The sequence below is a fragment of the Blastomyces gilchristii genome (assembly GCF_000003855.2).
Source record: "Blastomyces gilchristii SLH14081 genomic scaffold supercont1.3, whole genome shotgun sequence".
NCBI classification, from domain to species: domain Eukaryota; kingdom Fungi; phylum Ascomycota; class Eurotiomycetes; order Onygenales; family Ajellomycetaceae; genus Blastomyces; species Blastomyces gilchristii.
The window spans coordinates 4,899,051-4,918,106 of record NW_003101680.1 but is presented as its reverse complement, the minus strand read 5'-3'; the positions used below and the strand labels follow the sequence as shown (position 1 = coordinate 4,918,106).

The 19,056-nt window shown below is 40.3% G+C and overlaps 6 protein-coding genes across 6 annotated transcripts; 3 read left to right on the top strand and 3 right to left on the bottom strand.

Annotated features, from left to right (window-relative positions):
• Positions 1–30: 30 nt before the first annotated feature.
• On the top strand, positions 31–1,253 carry BDBG_02523 (uncharacterized protein). The gene has a single exon (XM_002627806.2). It carries the CDS (start codon positions 458–460, stop codon positions 1,115–1,117), a length of 660 nt encoding a protein of 219 aa, XP_002627852.2. The 5' UTR covers positions 31–457; the 3' UTR covers positions 1,118–1,253.
• A 644-nt stretch (positions 1,254–1,897) lies between these two features.
• On the bottom strand, positions 1,898–3,330 carry BDBG_02522 (solute carrier family 25, member 46; the record flags this gene model as incomplete). Its single annotated transcript, XM_031720825.1, has 4 exons — positions 1,898–1,928; positions 2,003–2,634; positions 2,794–2,930; positions 3,237–3,330. The coding sequence occupies 4 exons, from the start codon at positions 3,328–3,330 to the stop codon at positions 1,898–1,900; spliced, it is 894 nt and encodes a 297-aa protein (XP_031577133.1).
• A 539-nt stretch (positions 3,331–3,869) lies between these two features.
• BDBG_02521 (translation initiation factor IF-2) lies at positions 3,870–8,172 on the top strand. Its single transcript, XM_002627804.2, has 3 exons — positions 3,870–3,953; positions 4,015–6,940; positions 7,051–8,172. The coding sequence occupies exons 1-3, from the start codon at positions 3,930–3,932 to the stop codon at positions 7,200–7,202; spliced, it is 3,102 nt and encodes a 1,033-aa protein (XP_002627850.1). The 5' UTR covers positions 3,870–3,929; the 3' UTR covers positions 7,203–8,172.
• A 120-nt stretch (positions 8,173–8,292) lies between these two features.
• On the bottom strand, positions 8,293–9,448 carry BDBG_02520 (uncharacterized protein; the record flags this gene model as incomplete). The annotated part of the gene is made up of 4 exons (XM_002627803.1): positions 8,293–8,385; positions 8,483–9,085; positions 9,158–9,328; positions 9,434–9,448. 4 exons carry the CDS (start codon positions 9,446–9,448, stop codon positions 8,293–8,295), a joined length of 882 nt encoding a protein of 293 aa, XP_002627849.1.
• A 976-nt stretch (positions 9,449–10,424) lies between these two features.
• Positions 10,425–11,267, bottom strand: BDBG_02519 (uncharacterized protein; the record flags this gene model as incomplete). Its single annotated transcript, XM_002627802.2, has 2 exons — positions 10,425–10,988; positions 11,058–11,267. 2 exons carry the CDS (start codon positions 11,265–11,267, stop codon positions 10,425–10,427), a joined length of 774 nt encoding a protein of 257 aa, XP_002627848.1.
• A 172-nt stretch (positions 11,268–11,439) lies between these two features.
• On the top strand, positions 11,440–12,683 carry BDBG_02518 (haloacid dehalogenase, type II). Its single transcript, XM_002627801.2, has 2 exons — positions 11,440–11,742; positions 11,821–12,683. Exons 1-2 carry the CDS (start codon positions 11,571–11,573, stop codon positions 12,372–12,374), a joined length of 726 nt encoding a protein of 241 aa, XP_002627847.1. The 5' UTR covers positions 11,440–11,570; the 3' UTR covers positions 12,375–12,683.
• Positions 12,684–19,056: the final 6,373 nt, after the last annotated feature.

Here is a 19,056-nt window from a genome sequence, read left to right as displayed (position 1 = left end):
AATTTCGGAGGTTGGAATGCAAGAAGATATTTGACGTTCACCTCGAAGTATGCTCAGAACTCATCTTCCAGCGAATAATTGCTCCTCGTCAGTCTGAACTTGGCATTGGGTATTTGTCAAGATTCCCGCCAGAGTGAATCCTATCCCGTGTGCTGCTGTTGCCTGCTATCTCAGCCCGTTTTGGGCTTAATTGGAATTGTTGATCCCGTGTCCACGCGCACTAGCGCGTCTTGCCAAGGGAAGGGAAAGACGCGCCGAGACAGCGAACACGAGGCCAACAGTGCTCTGATTCGACCTTCTGGGGAGGAGGATGTGTTGCTGCCTGGGGATAGGCCCTTGTCGCTGTCTCTTGAATGGTTGGGGATAATGGCACGGAGTCGGGTTCGGGGCGTTGAAATGAGCCGAAAGATGTGTTCCAGGACCAGCGAGATGGCATGGGAGGGTGGTGGGAGGGTGGATGGGGGGATATTTAAAGAGGGTGGATGGCATGGGAAACATTCAGGTCCAAGGAAAAAGGAGTTCTATCATCACAGAGTCCAAAAACCGAAATATATCCATCCCAATCTATCTATCTCGAATCAACCCACTTTTTCATCAGGCCTTCTGCCCACCAATCTATCTCTCTAAAGCCCAACCAACCCACTCACCAACAATGGCCCCTCCAAAGATGAGCTTCGCAATCAGTCTGGCCACCACAGACATTGAAGCCACAAAGCGCTTCGGTACCGCTCTCGGCTTCACGGTTCAAGCCTGCTACGACGCAGACACAACTCTGCGCCTCAAGTACGACGATTCCTTCGGTATCTTCTACGCCACGCACTCCGTCATTAGCAAATTCCTCCCCGCTGGCCGCGAGATCGCCTCCACCAAAGTCGCGCACGAGGTCATCGTGACGCTCTCGGTCAATTCGAAGGAGCAAGTTGACACAATGATCCAGAATGGGCTTGCTGCTGGTGGGAAAGAGGGTCCCAATATGGTTCCGGAGGAATGTGCTGGTGCAGCGCTCTACTCGAGGAGCATAGAGGATCCGGATGGGCATCTTTATGAGATTCTCTTTTATGACTCGCAGGCTGCTGCTCTGGAGGGGCCGTGCAGCTTCAAGAAGGAAGAGAAATGAGTTCCGCTGTTTGAGGACATTTGCGCGCGGGATGGGTATTGATGGTAGTTGTTTGGGAAGGGAGAAGAAGGGGGGGGGGGGGTTCTGGGTGTGCTTGTGTGGGTTTTAATTCTCCATAAGGGTTGGCTGGGAGGTGGTCCGTCTTGATAAGCATGTTACCGCAATGTAATGTTTCGATCAAAGATTTCACTTTCCCGTTTTCTTTATGAGAGAAGATATCCTAAAATGCAGATGAACGTTCCATATTTTGATTCATTCGACCATGATTTTGCTCCATATTGAATAGAAGCCAGTCGAGCTTCATCAGGTGTATTTCTCCCCTAAGATTTAGCATGGTCGAGTCTTAATTCCGGACGACTCAAAGCATAGGTCAAATATTGCCCCAGTCCGAAATCATTTTGTAACTATGTCTTAAATAGCTCCAAATATATAATTAACGTTGAAACACTGATATGAAAGAGTAGGCGCCTGGTCGGGGGTAAATCACAATGAACGTCTTGGACATCACACGTAGCTAACGAAAAATATTTGTGTATAGATTAGAGTGGACATCTCAAGTCTTTCTCAGGGGAATATCCACGAGGTAGGTCTACTTGCATTGAAGGCAAATAAAGCATAAGGGTATATAATACGTGCGGCGACAATCTGGAAGGCTGGGCAGAGGTCCAAATTTGAAAAGGACATAGTCTATATGGGCAATATAAAGTGACAGGGTACCGATCATGTTATGCCTGTGGGTTGGGTATATCTAGAATGAATCAAGGCAGCCGGAAAATCCGTTTATCCAAGAGCTCTCATCGCAAGTTCCACACTAAATCATGGGTGTTAGCGGCTTAAAGACTTGCGTTAGGGTAAGCAATAGGAATAAGGGAGGAAAACACTCACACTGCGAATGTTCCAGCAGAAACTGGCATCGCTCTGAGCAATGTTGGTCCAATTCCCTTCCAGAACCCGCCCAACCCCTCAGCCGCAAAGGTCTTCTTGAAACAATCGATCGTTCCCGCGAATTTCTGTTGGGCACCAAATCCATCGCTCTGCATTTTACTCTTAATAACATCTAGAGGGTAACTTGCCAACCAGAGAGCTTCACCCGCAAGTCCTCCGTAGGCTGCCACTTTGACGGCCGAAATATCCTCTCGTTTAACGTTGCTGCGCTTAGCCTCCCAGTTCATGAGATATTCGAAACTGAGGAACCAAACACCGTAGGCTTGCGCTTCTCGAAATACAGTCACGAGACCTCCCCTGTAAATTCCCTTCAGGACACCTTCATGGGCAGAAAGCTTGCGGATGCAGTCGATTGGCCCGTGGTATAGCCGCTGGGCGCCGTGTGGTTGTGTTTGTAGCCGAATGCGGACATGCTCGATAGGTCCAGATATGACGGAATTGGTAACGCCGGCGAAGGCACCAGCAAGGTAGTATTGAGAGTAAGAAAGGGATGTATTAAGCGGGTTCTTTTTGGAGTTCCATTCTTCGAATCTTCGGCGTGCTTCGTGGAAAGCTCCAAATTGGACACTGACCTAGTACGTTGTTACCGCGAATTAGCTAAGTAACCCCCCATAGGTGCTAGATGACCCATCCCGGCGGCTTGGAAAGCTTGGTTGCGGAGGCGCAGCCGGATCGTACACGAGAGCTGAGAATCCTCAATATCGAATTGACTAGATTGGTGAGATGCTTACACAGGCGCCAATTCCCACCAACGGTGTTAATGTTCCCTTATAAAATGCCAACGGACCCTCATTCTTCAAAATCTTTGTGGCACAATCTAAAGCATTTGAGTAGTTTGTGGTGGTTTGGAGTCGGACCTTGATAATATCTGTGCGGGGGTTAATTTGATACCTATCAAGGGCGGTGAAGAAGAGTACCTACCGAATGGTTGACCTGTGATCAATTACAACGAGTTAGCATACGAATAATATTTATAAGTTTTTCCAATGGATAATTAATTGGGAGGCCATCGAGCGAATTTAGCTTTTCTTCTCCCTTGTGTTTTTAATTTTTCTTTTGTAAAAAAAAAGAAAAGAAAAAAAAAGCAAGCCACAGTGACGATGATTCCCCCGGTATGAACAAGCGCCCAGGATTGGAAGATATTGGAAAAGAGGGTTATTAGAGTAGCACTCACCAAGAAGAACCTGCGCAATACCGCCAGCAGCACCCGCAGAGAGATCTTTAACTGTTCTCAAAGGGCCTTCGCTTTCAATTTCGTTAACTGCCATCTCTGCCAAATTTCCGTGGGCGGTTTTGGATATTCTTTGATAGCGACAGTTCCCCGTTGTGACTGAGCCAATTGAGAGAGCAACACCGCAAATAAAACACTCCTCAAAATCAAAACAGATACAAGGCGACTGCGACTATAGTATAGACACCTCAAATAATTATACTAACTCGCTGAAGCTGAAGAATTTGAAAACGAAAAAAAATATAAAATTAGAAAACCCGAAGCTGGCAATTCTCTCTTATCGGCCCCGCAAACTCTAAAAGACGTGATCGGCCCCGAAGACCATATCGCCGAGAAAAATAAACTGGAAGGCGCTAGTATGAATCTTACTTCTATCACCCAATGAAATAAGTTAACGCCTGTCGTATAATACATTACTGAAGTATGATACAGCTAGTGGTCCGCACTTTAAGAAACAATTCCGGCCACAAGCGGTGTTAACGCGAGTCACGTGACTCAATATCGGATTTATTATCGGCCCGATATTCCTGACGTAATCCGACTTCTCTCCTAAAAAATTCCCGTGTCGAAGATTCAACGAAACTTATACTCGGATGCGATGGAACTCAACTTCGAGTCAACCCTTTTTAGCTCAGGATGGTCAGGCGATCTGTTTTAAAGGTATGACAGCGGGATATTTCATCAAATGATGCTCCAATTTACTAATCTGGTGTCGTAAAAGGTTTCGCGATGCCTGGACAGTTGTCACATCTGTTCCATCTGGCGGAGACCAATCCCTTCTCTTCCGACGGCCAGCGCTCACTGGGCTCCACGAAGACAATTCAACTCGACCTCAGGTTTGCCCAGACCTCCAGCCGCAGCGGCGGCCGTTGTAGAGCAGTATGATGACGGCCCACCTTCCCGACCAATCCAAGCAGCAAAACCTGCCTTTGGCCGCCCGGGAGCTGTTGGAGGCGTTCGGGGAGGATTTGGCGGAGGGTTCGGCTCGGGTTTCGGAGGGTTCAATGCTTCTTCGAATTCGCGAGAGAATGAACTCACTGCGGAAGAAGCCAAACAGCGCGATACATTGAGGAAACAAAGAGAAGCACAGAAACAACCTACGTCCCAACGGACCGCGTCCACACCCACGTCCACGTCCACACCTACATCTACATCTACTCCTACGCAACCCAAGATCCGTTATGGCAACTTCGGCCGTGATTCATCTCGACCTACTCATGTAGAAAATTCCGGTCATAGAGGGGAAGAACGCCAACGAAACATTCCAAGACGAAATCTAGCGGAACAGCCCCCAAATTCCTTTCGCATTACCAGAGTTGAAACAAACGACGACAATCCCGCTCGACCCCTGCCTGATCATAGAGGAAGGAGTTGGGATTGCCGGGTGTGCAGGCATGTCAATCCCGCGCCTAGTAGGGTTTGCCCTAGGTGCGGAACCCCGGGAAATCAAGCATCTTCTTTCGCATCTACGTCTCCCACCGAAGGGACAAATAGTGGTTGGAGTACTGCAAACACCAATGATCAGGCACGAGAGTCGCCGATAATACGCAAGGTTGGCATAGCTGCTTCTCAGGGAGATGGAACAACGACTACGACGTCCAATAATGCATTTAATACTTTCTCAGGGTTCCGAAAGGGAAAATGGTCTCAAGAACAGCAGGAGAAAGAGGAATATATAGCCTCCCAACTCTCCAAATCATCTCCACCCAAGGAGCATCAGAAGCCAGAGGTAGATGAGGTTCTTGCGCTGAAAGTTGACCCACAAGCGGCCGCAGAGGCGAGCGTAGACACGAGATCGAAGAAAATCAAGAAGAAAGGGAGGAGAAGAGACCAAGAGGATGACGACGGTGAAGGGCCAGTCATACGTACTTCAAACGAAGCGGACTATAACCGTGAAGTCGAGCGTGCGGAGCGCCGCCGACTCAAGGAGCGAAGAAAGCAACAAGCAAAAGAAGCGAAAAGGGCAATGGCAGCCCCTTCACCAATATATTTGCCCGAGTTTATTACGGTTGGTAACCTTGCCGATGCGTTGGGTGTTCGACCTGCCGAATTCCTGGAGCGCCTGGTGGATTTCGGATTTGAAGAAACAACATACAGTCATATTTTAGATGCCGAAACGGCAGCGTTAATTGCCTCGGAATATAATTTCACCCCTATAATTGAGGATACTGGCAATGATCTGGTGGCTGCCCCACCACCGCAGGATACTACAAATTTATCACCGCGGCCTCCAGTCGTCACCATTATGGGCCATGTTGACCATGGAAAAACTACCCTTTTGGATTGGCTTCGCAAATCGTCTGTGGTAGCAACTGAGCATGGAGGGATCACTCAGCATATTGGCGCGTTTTCTGTGACAATGCCGTCCGGTAAAGTTATTACCTTTTTAGACACACCAGGTCACGCCGCTTTCCTCGATATGCGTCGACGGGGTGCCAATGTAACGGACATTGTCATCCTTGTTGTTGCTGCCGATGACAGTGTTAAGCCTCAGACCATCGAAGCTATCAAGCATGCCAAGGAGGCCAACGTTCCGATCATTGTTGCCATTAATAAAGTCGATAAGCCGGACATCAACGTCGAAAGAGTAAAACAAGATCTTGCTCGTCACAACGTTCATGTTGAAGATATTGGTGGCGATGTCCAAGCCATATGTGTCAGTGGGAAAACCGGAAAAGGCATGGTTGACCTGGAAGAAGCTACGATAACACTGTCAGAAATGCTTGATCACAGGGCTGAGAGAGATGGAAATGTTGAAGGTTGGGTTATCGAAGCAACTACAAAGAAAGGTGGCCGTGTAGCTACTGTTCTCGTAAAACGGGGAACTCTAAAATCTGGTGATGTCATTGTCGCAGGCACTACTTGGGCTAAAGTCCGCACTTTGAAAAATGAAGCTGGAGTGGTTATTAGCGAAGCTCTCCCCGGCACTCCAGTGGAGGTTGACGGTTGGAAGGAACAGCCTCAAGCTGGAAGTGAGGTTCTTGAAGCGACAAGCGAGCAACATGCTAAGTCCGTCATCGAGTACAGATTGAGCAAAGTCGAGACAAAGAAACTGAGCGAGGACATTGGTGCCATTAACAAAGCTAAAAAGGCAGATCTTGAAAGACGAAGGCAGGAGCTGCAAGCTAAGGAGGACGAAAGAGCCCAAGCCGGTGCTGAAGCTGATTCTGGTCCAAAGGGCGTACCTTTCCTCATCAAAGCTGATGTATCAGGGTCCGCCGAGGCAGTGGTCAATTCAGTCTCTGCGCTTGGCAACAGCGAGGTATACGCTCGCATTCTACGGTCTGGTGTAGGGCCGATTGGCGAATTTGACATCCAACATGCCGCCGTTGCGAAGGGTCACATCATCACTTTCAACATGCCTGTGGATCCATCAATGGCTCGAATGGCAGAATCCGATGGGGTTAAGATCATGAACCACAACATCATTTATGAGTTAATTGATGATGTCAAGGCGAAACTTAGCGAGCACCTGCCGCCCACGATCACCCAACACGTCACTGGAGAGGCTGAGATCGGCCAAATTTTCGAAATATCAGGCAAGGGTCGCACAAAGGTTGCCATTGCAGGCTCCAAAGTTCGGAACGGCATGATCAGTCGCTCACATAAAGCGCGGGTTCTCCGTGACAAGGAAGTCATTTACGATGGTTAGTTTTAGTTGCTCTACTTCTTCCCCTTTCAATTTTCCGTATATGTTATCCAGTGACACTAGGAACACTCACTTGCTACATATGATGCTAACTTTATTTCTTGCTAGGTACAATCACGTCTCTCAAGAACGTCAAGAAGGACGTCACCGAGATGCGTAAGGGCACTGAATGTGGCATTGCCTTTGAGAACTGGAACGACTTTAGAGTCGGCGACCATGTCCAATGCTACGAAGAAAAGTCCGAAAAGCGAACCCTATGATATATATGAACGGGGAAAATTAATGGACTCTCTTCTCGCTCCCATATTCCTCACACGACCCCACACTCCGACGCGCGTCGTTTCTTGAACTTTTCTTTTTTATTACTTTTTTGTACGATATCTCACTTCATTCTGCTTTCTATGTTTGTCTTATATGAATTTCGACGTTCGCTCTTCTTCGGAGAGAGTAGGTAATATTCATCCGTCATTCGCCGATGAATCTGCCGCCTTAAATACCCTCGCACTTTTTCTACTCCTCTAAACCCTCTGTACGTCGATCCAACTCCCCTCTCTAACCCCAGTCCCGTTGTATCTCTTACTCTCACCAACATTACCAGGCCGGTGTTTCTATTTGCTTTCAACGGCATTGCATTTGCATGGATGTTTTGACATCTAAAAAATGGGGGATAGGTATTTTTGATTTTCTTAGCTGGATGGGGACCGTTGATATGTATGTGTAATCATGATAAGATCGGCTGGGATCTGCTAGATAGATATTTATAGGGTTTCATTAGGATAAAATAAAAAGAACGGGGTTTCTTTCTGTATATCAAGATTTTGAGAGTTGGGAGGGCGGCTGTCTTTTAGCTACTTGCCTACCACTCTGGAAACACGAGATTTAAGAAAGTAAACGTAAAGTTCCCGATGGCTCCTAAATGCGATTTGAAATAGGCCCCCAAAGGGAGTGGAAAAAAATCCACAAAACAAAATGAGGAAGCCAAACTGGCTTAATAGTTAATGGAAACATACAATGGTGATTGATTGCTATATCCACGCATCGCTCATATCAATCAACCTCAATGGTTCGCAAAACCCAACTAAATAAATTAAAAATCCCAACAAAGTAAGAAAAAAGGGAGCATGCATGGACGCATGGAAAGCAGAAGAACAAAGTCTACGGCGATCTACAAAGTCTACGGCGATCTAACAATACAACCATTTCTTTCTATTGCTCCCACACAGAGTTTAGCAACGCTTGATACCCCTCTATTTATCATTCCTCTCCCTTCAAAGCCAGCAAATACTCATAGAAATTCTACATTCCATTACATACCTACACATCCGGCTCTGCAACATAAAAATTTCCGCGCTAAGGGTGTTTGCCCCCCCCCTTGCCTTTCCCCTTCCCCAATCCCGCTGGTGCAGCAGCCGGTGCCTTGGAAGCTTCAGTTTGGTGCGCCGCCTGTGTGATTTGGCGAAAGACCTTAGTGTTAACATTTCCAGGCGTCATCACGGGATTCTATATTCTACGCTCAATTATCAGGGAGGTCAAAACGCACGTTCTTTTGCTTTCTGCCTCTGCCACTTGTGCTCGCGGTCTGGCCGTTCTTTAGAGCCCCAGCTGGAGCGGCGATTTCGGAAGCTTTCAATGCTGTTTCTAATGGAGATGGTGTGGCTTTATCAGTAGAATAAAGGACTTCTTGGTTTATAACGGCAGATTTGCTATCGGTTTTCTCTTCCTCCGGCGGGGTGATGTTGGTTGACTTTTCTAATTCTTCCACTGTAGCTGGAAATAGCTTTTTCTTTGGAGGAGTACGGGTCTTGCGGACGCCGGCCGGCTTCTTTGCCGCAGTGCCAGTCCCTCTCCTTTTAGAAGTTGTAGGTTTCGTTGGGGTGGTTGGAGGAGCTTCTGGATCTTGGGGATTTGGGTTGGCTGCGTCGCTCCCTGGAGATGTCTCCGAATCGGATAATGCTATAGATTCCTCTCCGGAATGTAAAGGAGAGGGTTCTCGAGATGACGACTGAGAAGGCGATGGCGATGGTGATATAAGTTTGTCGGCAAGAGACACATCAGGCTCAATACGTCTGATGGCACTTTTAGGTAGCTTGTGTAGGTCTTGCTGGCCAAGCCAGTATATGTCAAACGTGTTGGTATGAACGACCTTCCAAAATTGTCAGAGTAAATCTAGAGGGTTAAGGAAGTAAGCGGTGCTTCTCCAGATCACAACACATACCATAGAAACCCAGGCAATACGTAGTGCCATAGGGAACATTGATTTCTCAATCTCGGCTAGGATCTGCATTTCTATCTTTGCTCGCCGTATTTTGTCAAATCTCTCCTCTGCGACATAGCCGGAGATGACACGATTGGCATGCGAAAGGTAGACTTTAATGAATAAAGTGTTCTATTTTCAGAGAGAAAGAATGTCTCGCCAGTTAGATCTCTGAGGAACGATGAAAGAGGCCAAGTGCTAGCCAGCTGGTAGGCTGGATGGTATTCATCAACTCACGTGGTGATCTTCCATTTTGCAGAGGCCCGAAAAGGCACAACAGTGTCTACCAAAGTCGTACTGTGGTCACAAGGATCAAGTAGATTTGGTGGTATGGTCAACGACGCGTTCTCACAGGCGGACCACCTGGTACTCGCACGGAGGTAGAGGCCTCAGGTTTATAAAGGAACGGCAGTCTGCAGCCTGCAATGCGACAGAGTGTTGTTAAGCCAGCCAATTTTGTTTTTAGGGAACAAATAAATGGATACCAGGCAAATTTTTTAGAGGAGATGGTGAGTTTTGAACGTAAGTCATGAGATAATGAAGAAACGAAGGACGACAGCAAGGGGGGAATGATAAGGATGGAGAGAGCAGAGGAGAAAATAAGGTGAAGTGAATCCCAAAATTGTCCCAATTCGTAGTTGTCAATGTTATGAATAGGAGTAGTTCCATTGATTGAGAAGCCCACAGATGGTTGTTGAAATGTAGGACAATTGGTGAGTGTTATTCATTCCCAGGCAGCATTGACACTGTCAGTGAACAATGAGAGGTATTCAAAGCATGCTTGAAGCTGAATGAAAATGAAATGTGTGGTTTGCAATCATTCATTCATCTATAGCAATGACTGTCATCATCTGCTAATAGTAGAGCTTCAATATCTGTTATTTGAAAGAAAAGGTAGATTGAAAGAGGGTGTTATGAGAGCATCAGGAGAGAAGTGGCAAATCCCCTTAACTCAACACATGCAATAAACAAGATGCGTTGCCCCCTTAAGTAGACTATTTTGAATGATGGTCACTTTTGCTCAAACAAAAGTGCCATATTAAAGTTGGGGGAAAAGGGGCTCATATAGCATATATAGTCAAATCATATAGCAAAGAAACCCAAGGTATGTTTGAGTGGAACAAAGTAAATGTTTAGTTATATTCTTTCCCCTTTAATAAAGCTGAAATGAGCAATCTTCACAAAGGGTAAAGAATATAGCAATAGATGCATAAAACCACCTTATTGCTCATTTTGCTTTCCACCGGATTCTAGCGACCCATTTTGCCCAGCCCTGGACATCCTCCCTTTGCAAAATCCGCTCAACAGTATACCACTCCTTTGCCAGCTCTTCATTAGAAGCCATCTTGTGAACGAAGGAATGGCAAGCTCTGCAAAGCCAGGCGACACTGTTCAACATCCATTCCTCATGCCACTTCCTCTTGAGCACTTTGGCATGTACCTCTCGCGGTATTAGATGGTGGTATGTTAAGGGGATCCAATCGCGTTCACATATTTCGCATGCCGAGGCCCGCGTACTGGGCCAGTTGGGCGGACCGGCCTGCACAACAGAGATATACCCGGTGAGAATTGGGTTCAAGAATGTTGGGAAGTCAGATGGGTCTGGTATGAGGCCGTAGACAGAGAGTGATTCAGATACTGATAACGGCACCGTTGCGGTTAATCTGTCGAGCGTTGAGAGTGGTAGTGGGTCAACGTATTTGTCTGCAAGACCACTGTTGCTTTGAACAGTCGCATAGGAGAGTGATTGAACTTCCTCTGGCAGGGAGTTGAATGTTTCTCCTGCAATATACTACTAGGCTGCCAAGTTAAGGTCGTTTTGGGAGGTAAAATATGTCGTTTTGGAAGATTGGGTGCATACATCAATGAATTTTGCTAGCTCTTCTGGATCATTGGCTTCGAGTTCGGTCGAGAGAGGCTTCTCTGAATCACCGGGTTGCGCAGACACTTTCTTTTTCCGCCGGAGGGGAGTCTTTGGGGCTTTTCTTGCATCTCTGTGAATAAGAGCTTGGGAGACAAATTCTCTGAAGGTTTCGTAGTTGGGATTATGCACGGCCGCATTACTGTCCATTGGTGCGTACTTTAGGCTAGGTGACTTGATTCCTCGGCCATATAATTTTTATTCTACCTTCGTTTGCGGTGGCTGTCTGGAGCAGGCAGCCGAGACTATTTACTTCTTGGGTGGTTTTGGAACTAAATATTTACCACACAGAACAGGTTTCGGAACATAAATAAGGTTGCCGGTTCACTCCTCATGACCGGCTAGCCTAAGGACGCAAACATTTACGAGCAATCAGCATCCTTCTCTATCAACATCAGCACATCGGCAAATAAGGTTGGCTATTTCGTATAGCTAACTGGAACCTTGTGAAATATGGCCTCGTCAAAAGGCATCGTGCTTGCGTTCGACCTCTACGGCACACTGCTATCTACCGAATCCATTGCACACAAGTTGGCCCAGCATTTTGGCCCTGAAGAGGGAAAGTCCATCGCAGCTCTCTGGAGACGGTATCAGCTCGAATACACTTGGAGGCTAAATAGCATGGGTATTTACTCTTGCCTTACATAACACTACTGGCAGGACAGTAACTAGTTAAAATAGTAACGCTTACGCACACTTGTAGGGCAGTATAAACCATTCTCAGAAGTGACCCGAAACTCATTGCGGCATGCGCTAGCTGAGCATCAAGTCGATCTTGACCAGGACTCCACAGAAGAGCTTATGGACAGCTACGATTCACTATCTGTCTTTCCAGACACCATACCATGTCTAGCGAGCCTGGTGGATGACCGGAAGTTGATCCCAGTCGTGTTTTCCAACGGAACAGCCTCTATGATCTCAAATTCAGTCGCACGATCCAAGGAATTGGCACCGTACGCCGGCATGTTCCGCAATATCGTGTCCGTCGATCCCACCAAGAAATTCAAACCGGCGCCAGAGACGTATCGGCATTTAGCTGATAGCATTGGCAAGGAAATATCGCAAATGAACGAAATGTGGCTTATTAGCGGCAATCCTTTCGACGTAATGGGCGCGATTAATGTAGGAATGAAGGCTGCATGGGTTGACCGGGCAGGGTTGGGATGGATTGATTCGATGAACGGAGAAGCAAGGCCATCCGTTGTAGCCGGAGACCTCGTCACAGCGGTATTGGATATTAGGAATCATGAATTTTAGTGAAAACGTAAAACAGAAACCTCTGCTGACAATGTAAAATTTGGTTGCAAACAGTGTCTTTCGATTATTTTTTAGTCACAAATAACAAGTAAAAAGAGGAATGTATCGCTGCAAATATTTCCAAATTGCTCCATGGTGCAAGGTTGAACATTCGGGGTAAGTAACCAGCGGTCTCCATTATCTTCCCTCCAATTTCCCCTCCGCCAATCCATTTAGAAGGAAGGAAGAGTGAATATGAAGGGGTGAGTTTTATGTTGGAGAGAGAGAGAAAAAAGGAAACGGAATTTCCTTGCGCTGAAATTTCAGGAAGTCAGTGGGCTGATTACATAATGGATGTGTCATCATGCCCTCAGCCGCATTTTTTGTTGGTGATTACTACACCTACTGTTGGTGATTACTACACCTACCCTAGTCACGTGCCACCCCAACCTATCCATTTAGTGTAACTCGTGTAGATAGATTACACACACACAACACAACAATGTTATTCTTCAAGAGGTTATGAAGCCCTTCATAAGCAATGAATAACTGCAATAATGTGCTAAATTGACATCTTCATGTATCATTACAAGCATGCCTAGATGATTTATTAATTAATTGAACTCATGATGAATCTGAGATCAGGTGAAAAGTCTGACTTAACAAAGAATTACATATCAATGTGTAGAAGAAGAAATTCATAAATATCTAAAGTATAAGAAGAATTGAGTATGAGCTTATTAATATCTGTAATAAACTGAAAAGTAACTATCTCAGAGATATTTAAGTTGAATGAAACTATTACAGAAGAATAGTCTGATGAGTTCAATATATACAAAAATCTGATTAAAGATATCAGTAAGATATTAGATAATACAGAGAGCTTAAATGATTGAAATAATAATAACTCAGTGAGTGAGAAGACTTATATAAGACTTAAAATTATAAGACTTCAGTATAAGATTGAGTAGATGAAGATTAGTAGAGATAACTCTGTAGATAATAAAATAAAAACAGATCTGATAGAATATCTTTAATAAAAAGAAAAGACATCTATTATAATAAAAGTTCTTGAAGAATTTAGAAGCTAAGTAAGATTTATTAAAAGATTAATAATTCTTACTAAATTTATTAACTACTTAATATAAAAAGAGAAAATTCTTTTAACTGTAGAACAGTCTGAAACTGATAATATTCTTGAAGATAATAGTCTTAATAAGAATGCTATTATAAATATATAATATTTCTGAAAAGAATATAATCTTTGATTATATAATTATATATAATCTGCAATTATCTCACAGATTAAGACTTATTTCACTATACTTAAGAAATTCAAGTTGTTTACTTATACTCTATAAACTATTATAGAGAATAACTTTTCTGAGAGATCTATTATTCATAGAATCTATTTATTTAAGAAACTAATTAATATAACTACTAAGTTAAAAGACTCAGATCACACTTTTATTAAATATTTAATTATTATAAGAACTGATTATATCTGTCTAAAATATAAGATTTCAGATATTATATTTTTTAACAGACTGCTTATAGAAGTCAATAGAGATTAAGTCTTATTCATAAGAAATTAAATAAATTAAATTGATAAAAATAATACTTAACTCTTAGAGAATGATTTTATAGATCTATACTATGATATTCTTTTACAGCTCTCTACTGTGAATAAAGTAAATACTGATATATCTAGAAATTCTATCAATAATATATAAGATAAGAATAAGAAAGATAAGAATAAAGAGAAAGATAATAATAAGAATAAGAATACTGAATTCAAACCTGAATATAGAAATAATAATATAAGAATTTGCTATTATTATTAAAAGATTAATTATATTCAGACTGACTGTTAAAAGAAATACTTTAAGAAATATTCTTCAAACTTCAATATAAATAGAAATAAGAATAAAGATAAGAATGCAGAGAATACAGATACTACTTCTATTTATAATATTATAAAGCAAGTATTTTGTATTAAAGAAAAGATCTATATAAGTGATCAGACAGAAAAAGATATCTGAATTCTAGACTCTGAATCAGATACTTATATCACATCTCACAGAGATCTTATTATGACAAAACCTCAGAAGATGAAAGTAATATTGAAAATAGTAGACAGAATAATAATCTCTGCTGCAGCTATAGAAGATACAAAGATTTCAGTGAAAGAGATAAATATACTGTTAAATAATATCTACTATGTTCTGAAGTTAGAAGTGAATCTTATGAGTATAAGTAAGCTTGTATATTAAAGTTATATCTATAAGTAGTTAATATATAAGAATAATCATGCTATGTTGATTATATCTTCTAATTATATATTCTCATTTATAGCAAGATTAAATGAGAATGATATCTATAAGATGAAAAGACTGATTATATACAGAGACTTAATCTGATTTATTATACTTAATAATGATTTTGAATCTGTGAATATATTACAGATGAAAGATGATATAATATTAATACTATCTGAAAGAAATGATACAAAGATTATAGAACTTATAATAATACAATGATATTAAAAGCTAGAATATTTAAATCTTACAGATATTGTAAAAATAATAGCAGATTTATATTTAGAGATGAGAATTATTAATTAACAAGCTTTATCATTCTGCAAAGTCTGTATTCAGATAAAAATAACACATTCAATCTTCATATCTATAATATAAGCTGTTAAGCTGATAATGAGATTCTTTATTAATCTGATAGAGAGTGAAAAAACACTTTTCAATGAGAATGACACTCTCACTAGAGGGAGTGCAAGCTACTGATTAAGTATAATAAATAATATAATCTGTTATAGATGAGTAATTCTTATAATAAGAAAGAGAGAATCTACTATAAGATTAATAAATTTCATCACAGATATTGAGATAACTATACAATATTGAGTTAAAACTCTACACTGAGATGAGAAAGAAGAGTTCAAAAGTCAAGAACTTAAAACCTACTGTCAGAGTAAAGAAATAATATATAAAATAACTACATCTGACACATCACAATTAAATGACTCAGTGAAACACATGAATTGAATAGTTATAGAAAAGATGTAAAGCCTACTATTTAATAGTAAATTAGAAAGAGAACTTTGAGATAAAGTAATATAAGTCATGATTATAATAATCAACACATTCTTAATATTAATAAAGATATTTAAATGTAAGAAAGAAACATCACTTATATCTTTTAAAGTATGAACTGAGATGCAATCTTCTGTTCATTGAATATGAAGATAAGAATGCAAGATCTATAAGAAGAATTTGAAAGTGTTGAATAAGCTTATAAATAGAACTGATAGCAGAGAATGACAGTTAGTTGAATATCAAGAATTATATTAATATCATGTGTGAGATTCTGTTGCATGTTGTCTTGAGATTGTATGAAATATTATATTTAATAAAGCTTTTGACATGAGTGCAAATACATCTGTAAATACAGTGAGAGAATTCAATGAATTATCTGATGAATTAAACATTCTGAATGTCAGAGAGAGATAGCAGCACTGCTTACTATAACATCTAATAAAGAAAAAGTCAGATATTTTGAAGATGATTGTAAATGAGAACTTAGAGAGTGTAATTAATTCAATCTATCTTCTAGATAATAAGATATAGCTTGTTATAAATGAAGAGTCTGAAAATCTTATTAATGAGAATGATTCTGTTCTAAGTATTCTGACAGACTGATTAACTACACTGATAAAAGTCAAGAGAAGCTCAGACTGAAACTATTAATATAAGACAATGAAAAAGAAGATTAAGATATTTGAATAGAAGAAGATATATATTATTGTTAAAAAGATCTCAGAAATGAATATTCTTACAGATAAATGAGTATATGATTGAAAATTCAATAATAAGAAAGAAATCATCTGCTTTAGAGCTCACTGAGTGATTAGAGAGTTCTTATAATAGCAGAGTATTCATTATACAAGATTATATACTGCAGTGATATCAGAGTCTACATTACACAGTCTATTCACTATATCAACTGTCAAAGAATGAAAGATCAAATCAATTAACTATATATTCATGTTTTTGAATGATATACTATCACAGAATGAGATGATCTATATATAACTATTCACAGGTGTTAAGCATGATAGAGAGAGCTTGATGAGATTACTCTGTCAGAGTCTATATAAAATGAAGCAAGCTGTAAGAGTATGATATTTCCTTGTAATGAAGTATCTGACTACATTGAAATTCAAAATATTATCTTATAACAGTGAATTTCTATATCACTCTGTTCACAAAATCTATCTGATATTACATGTTAATAATTATCAGGTGATGAGACCTCAAGAACAGTAATTAGACTGAGTATTAAGAGAGATTGCAAAGAGATTTGAGACAAAGAATGTTAAAGAGACTAAGTTATATCTTAAGATAAAGATTAAATATCAGAGAAATGACAATCTAGTGATTACACAGAGTCATTATATTGAGAAGATTCTTGAAGATTTCAGTATGAATAAGATAAATCCAGCTGACACTCTGATAATAGCTGATATATGACTGAAATTCTCACCTGATGAGAAAGAAGAATTGAATGATAACTTTATAGCTATGAGATATTATCAAGAATTAAGATTATTGCAATATTTAATCTCAAGCAGTCAGTCAGATCTGATGTTCACAGTTAACTATCTCTCATATTTTAACTTATGTTTACACAAGGCATGTTAAGCAGTGTTGAAGCATGTTCTATGTTATGTTAAGAAGATGAAAAACCATAATATATTGTATAAGAAGGAGATAGAAGATGATCTGAGTTCTGTGACATACTGTGATTCAGACTGAGTGAGAGTGAATTCTCAATACAAATTAACTATCAGCTATGTTATATTAATTAACAGGTCACTGATCTCATGATGATTACAGAGACAGATATCTATTATCAAATCAATCACAGAAGCTAAATATATTACAGCTAGTGAGACAGCTTGTGAGATAATCTGATTGAATGATATGTTATATGACACTGAGTTAATAAATAATGAAAAAGTGAAAATATGCTCACATCTATGAGTTGATAATAAGAGAGTAATTGATCTAGCAAAGAGGGAATTCTTAATATGAAGATTATATCACATTGAGATTAGATATCATATTCTTCACAATTTGATTGAAAAAGAGAAAATTATGATGAAACATGTTGATTCTACAGCAAACATAGCTGATGAGCTCACCAAGTCACTGATGAAGTCTGTGTTTGAAGATTTTATCAAAAGAATTGATTTGAAAGAGATCAGAAAGAAATGATTGAATAATAATAATAATACAGCAGATTAATGAATTTTACATGTATTTCTTGATTTTTACAGTTATTGCTGTACAGACACCTTTTCTAATGAGGAAATCAGGGTCTGATTCATGTAATTAATTATTATTGCATTTTTGAAAGATTTGAGAATGAAGAAGGCTCCGGGTAGCAGCTTATTATAGACCACAGTGTAGCAAGAAGAGGTGTTGATGATTACTACATCTACTCTAGTCACGTGCCACCCCAATCTATTCATTTAGTGTAACTCGCGTAGATAGATTACACATATACAACATAACAATGTTATTCTTCAAGACCTACTCTAGTCACGTGCCACCTTAATCTATTCATTTAGGGCCTGTTCGATGCGTCCGTACTTTTTGAACACAATAGTGAATCTCATTAAAAATAGTGTATTTACCAATTATTAGTAGTAAGTCAGTATTATGCCATCACACTATTTCACTGCTCTGAGATGAAGAAAGAAAGCTTATAAAAACACATTCTTTTTAAACTGACTCTGAACTCTGTTTAAAAAGAACATATTTTTATGAGCTTTCTTCTAATTAATATTACTTAACTATCTTTACTATAAACACTATTCTACACTATTCTACACTATATTGCCTCTAAAAGTGCTATTCTATACTATCACACATCATTGAAGTTAAATACTGCTTATTCATAAGATCTTGACAAGAGATGCAAGTACAGCTGCTCAATTCACTGAACACCTGGTCATTTTCATCTGTACTTTGTAAAAAGCAGCTGTATTATTAGTACAGACACTCTGCTCACTGAACAGTCATGATATTGAGACTGTACTTTTTAAAAAAAGTGAAGATCTGTACAAAAAGAACAAGTACACACAGACACACTGAACAGGCTCTTAGTGTAACTCGCGTAGTTAGATTACAATACAACACAATAATATTATTCTTCAAGAGGTTATAAAGCTCTCTACATAATGAAAAGCTGTAAAATAACATATAATTGATATCTTCACACATCATTACAAGTGTGTCTAGATGACTTATTAAGTGATTGAACTCATGATTAATCTAAGATCTGAGAAGATATCTGACTTAATAAAAGAATATATGTTTTTAAGACAGAGAAATGAGAAAACACTAGAGCAGTAAATACAAGATCACAGATCACTATTAACATTAATAATGAATTAGAAGATAGCTTCTGAAGTATTTAAGTTAGATGAAATTATTACAGAGAAACAGTCTGATAAGTTCAATATATATAAAGATCTGATTAAAGGTATCAGTGAGATGTCAGATAATGCAGAGAGTCTAAGTAATTAAAATAATAATAACTCAGTAAGTGAGAAGACTTGTATAAGACTTAAAATTGCAAGACTTTAGCATGAGATTGAGTGTATAAAGATCAGTAGAAGTGA

Bases quoted from the DNA above. Each gene is read 5' to 3' on its own strand.
- BDBG_02523 (XM_002627806.2), top strand. From the start codon at position 458: ATGGGGGGATATTTAAAGAGGGTGGATGGCATGGGAAACATTCAGGTC.
- BDBG_02521 (XM_002627804.2), top strand. From the start codon at position 3,930: ATGGTCAGGCGATCTGTTTTAAAG. The intron at 3,954-4,014 runs GTATGACAGCGG...GTGTCGTAAAAG, and splicing joins TCAGGCGATCTGTTTTAAAG to GTTTCGCGATGCCTGGACAG. The intron at 6,941-7,050 runs GTTAGTTTTAGT...ATTTCTTGCTAG, and splicing joins CAAGGAAGTCATTTACGATG to GTACAATCACGTCTCTCAAG.
- BDBG_02518 (XM_002627801.2), top strand. From the start codon at position 11,571: ATGGCCTCGTCAAAAGGCATCGTGCTTGCGTTCGACCTCTACGGCACA. The intron at 11,743-11,820 runs GTATTTACTCTT...GCACACTTGTAG, and splicing joins TTGGAGGCTAAATAGCATGG to GGCAGTATAAACCATTCTCA.